Source organism: Alligator sinensis, unplaced genomic scaffold (assembly GCF_000455745.1).
Source record: "Alligator sinensis unplaced genomic scaffold, ASM45574v1 scaffold781_1, whole genome shotgun sequence".
NCBI classification, from domain to species: Eukaryota; Metazoa; Chordata; order Crocodylia; family Alligatoridae; genus Alligator; species Alligator sinensis.
In genome coordinates this window covers 3281890-3285184 of record NW_005841845.1, presented here as the reverse complement: position 1 = coordinate 3285184, position 3295 = coordinate 3281890, and the positions used below count along the sequence as shown (strand labels likewise).

General features: G+C 44.9%; 1 protein-coding gene across 1 annotated transcript in view; it reads left to right on the top strand.

The window, feature by feature from the left end:
• LOC112550697 (microtubule-associated serine/threonine-protein kinase 2-like) overlaps nt 1-176 on the top strand; it is an 80310-nt gene extending 80134 nt beyond the window's left edge. The window contains exon 4 of the mRNA XM_025207124.1: nt 7-176. Within this exon, the coding sequence (XP_025062909.1) occupies nt 7-123 (117 nt within the window). The 3' untranslated portion in view covers nt 124-176. The remainder of the gene's footprint in view (nt 1-6) is intronic.
• Nucleotides 177-3295: the final 3119 nt, after the last annotated feature.

The following is a 3295-nucleotide window of genomic DNA, read 5'->3' as shown; positions in this document are numbered from 1 at the left end:
CTACAGTTCCGAGTTGTTGATTCCTGCAGTGTCTTTATAGTGCTTTGGCTGGCAGAGGACATCCTTACACTTCCCATGGGCCAGGAGCCTATCTTCTGCCAACTTCACCTGGATTTCAAATAGATGCACCCAACTTTGCTAGGACATTTAGTGTTATATGTTAAAGGTGCAGCAGCTCCGGCTCTTGTTACACTTCTGGCTTGGACTATAGAGCTGGTAATGTAACAGCTGTAATATCTATTATCTTAACACTGGTTGCATTATTGCTGCTCCTGCTTGGGTCACTCTGGCTGGAAGCACGGCGTTGGAGATTAGGACACTCCAAGTGACATCCATTGCTACGTGTTACCATTTAGTTTCAGCTTTTCAAGGTCTAAAATTAAATGATCAGCTTCATGCTGTGCATGGGAACAAATATCAGTGCAGTAATCCTGTTTAATGTAGGCCTAGAAATAGCATTTGTGTTCCAGTAATACTCCATTTTTCCTTGTACCTGGTATGGTTGAGCTGTGCAAGCTTTGGGCCTAGGAGTTTGAAGTACTCAATACCCTTTGTGAAATACTACGTAAAAAGGTTAAGTCGTCGTCTTTTTGTGCTGAATATTATGACAGTACATTTCAATTATTTAAATTTCTTTCCTCATTAAAGAAATGGGCACAGCTGCTCTTGGGAACCCAGGAATACTTCTTAAAGTTATTTATTGGTCTTGGAAAAGTGTGGGTGAGATCGCTGTGAATATAAACCAAATCGTGGTTTGGAAAGAGAACGATTTCCACCTTTCCCCCCTCTCTTTGTACAAACCTTTCAGTGATTCATGTTGCTGGCAGCAGTAAACCTTTGGGATCAAGCTGGCTCCATGCAACAGATACGACTTTAGTAGATAAGCCCTTTCTGAACCATTCTTGGGTATTATGATCCTGGTATGACCCACAAACTGACTTCTGACTTTCCCAATACTCACATTCAATCCAAAAACTTGTGCTGCAATGGCCTGCTCGAAGCGTGTTGGACTCATTTTCTGATAAATGGGAAAGGGGCAGGCAGAGCTGTAGACTGGGGGCAACACTTTACAGAACAATTATGTGAAACGGGAAGTGGGATTAATTGACAGGTGTTCTGGAATGTTTTCCCAGTGATTGCGCTTCTTGTTTCCAGCCTTTGCTTTTAGTTCCTGTTTGTGCTTCCTCTTCTTCCATAGCAAATATAAGAGTCCCACATTCTGGGCTTGGCAAACATTTTGGTCAGCCCCAATTTGAAAAAGAACAGGCCAGATTTCTTCGTAGGTGCGTTGTGCTTTGTGCCTATCAGAACAGTTATGTATTAAAAATAGCCCCCAAAATTTGACACATCGAGATGGGTACATATTAAAGAAGCTCTTAATTTCTTCTGCGAGCTGTATGGCAGGGAGCCATTTCACTTTGTGCTGGTGACTGGCCTGTTATAAATTTTAATAAATTGACAACACTGAGCTGCTATTTTTCTTCCAAAGTGGTTACCATGAAAAAGTCCCTGAGGGATGTAAGGAGCCTGTATAGTTTCAGAAAGCAATGTTGTGCTTGATTAAGTCTGGACAGATGATGGAGCGATGTAGTAAAATCATTTTTGTTAAGGCGTGCTATAACACAGAATGTAATGTAGTGCCATTGGGACAAATAAAAATGACTTGCTAAAGAAAAACCATGCCCTACGTACAGCTTTCAGATGCAGGCACAAACGGTGTAAATTAATTGTTTGCTGGAAATGTAATATTGATTTACCATGAATCTAGAGAAATATCTTACCTCTTCCAGATTGAATATTGCAGTCGTATTCTTTGCCTTTGTGTCATAACTTCAACAGTCTTAGTGACACAAATTACCTAAAACTGGCCCTGTAAGAAAATTTCTTATTTGATAGAGGTCACAAGGATAGTTAGATTAAAAATCCAGTTACTACTCTAATATGGGAGAAGAGGCTTCTTGTCTTGTTTTTGTTTAATAACTGATCAAATGTGATAGTCTGGGAAGTTACCCGGGAGCCTAGAAAAAAAAGCTTTATTTGGCTTTTGCAAAGCAGCACATTTTTCTGCATTTATTTTGTCACTGTTAAGAAATGCTTGTTCTTGGGTTCATAACTGGGTATGTTATTGGAAAAGACTATTTCCCTTTCGCGTTGCTTTCCACGCTTGTTACAAGGAACCCGGCACAATGCAAGAAAAGATGGTGATTTTGGTAAGTCTGCCCTTCGGTTGCAGAAGGATGGATCCTTTAAGAGTTTCAAAAGTTGGCCCAGAGCCGTGTGTGATGTCTTTCAGGAGCGGGTGGCAAAGTTGGCTGTCCTACTTTTCCTTCATTCCTCCCTTGATCCTGGAACCGTTTTTTCTCTGATGTAAAGCTAGGTTAATCGGCTAATGCAGAAGAAACAGCAGTTCAATACCGGTCTTCTGATTGCTGTCCTCAGACTCTTACTGCCTTTAAGTTTCTTTGGGCCAGGTGGACATTAATTCGCTCACACAACGGAAACTTTGGACTCGTCACGGATCAGAAAAGTTGTGCCCTTCCATGTGGTCAGGGTCCCCATTCCTGGATAGGAAAAAAACTTGTGTGGATCACTTTATTGTGTAGAGCAGCTGGATCCCTGAGAGCCTGCCAGTGAGCTGTCGGGGGGCCTTGCAGGCTGCTGTGTCTCCCGAGGGGACAGGGCTGCCACACTATCTCCAGGGGCTCCTGGGTGTGGAAACCAGTGCTCCCAGGTGCTCGCACACTCGGAAGTGTAAAGGGTGGGTGAGCAGCACAGGATCAGGGAGAGGGCTGATGGGGATTTTGCCCCCGGTCATCCTTTACGCCGTGGCTGTCCTGCCTTGTCCTCACTCCTACCCAGTGGCAGCAGGGACAGGGCTGCCTGCAATGTGCTGGAGGTGGCAAGGGCTGACTGCGGCTTTCTGCCCTCATCCTCCCTGCCCCAGCTGCCTGTGCCAGCCTCCCTGACAGCTTGCTGCCTGGCAGGCCATCAGAGAGCCAGCTGCTCTCTTCTTCCCTCTCCCTTGGTGGGGGAGGAGGGGCAGGAGGGAGAAAAGAGCACTGTGGGATAGTGGAGGGTCTACGTACATTCAAATTAACCCCCCAAACACGCATCACAAACCAGTTCCACGTTCAGTGAAGAAATTCTTTGTGGTGGGTTTGCCGTTTTTGTCGCGTGATAAATTACTTGAACATCTGCTTGCAACCGTTGAGTACACAGAAGAGCGTTCCTGGTGCAGTGTGTGCGATGTGTGTCAGGGGTTTCCTGCTGTTCTGCCTCGGCTTCGGTGCTCCCT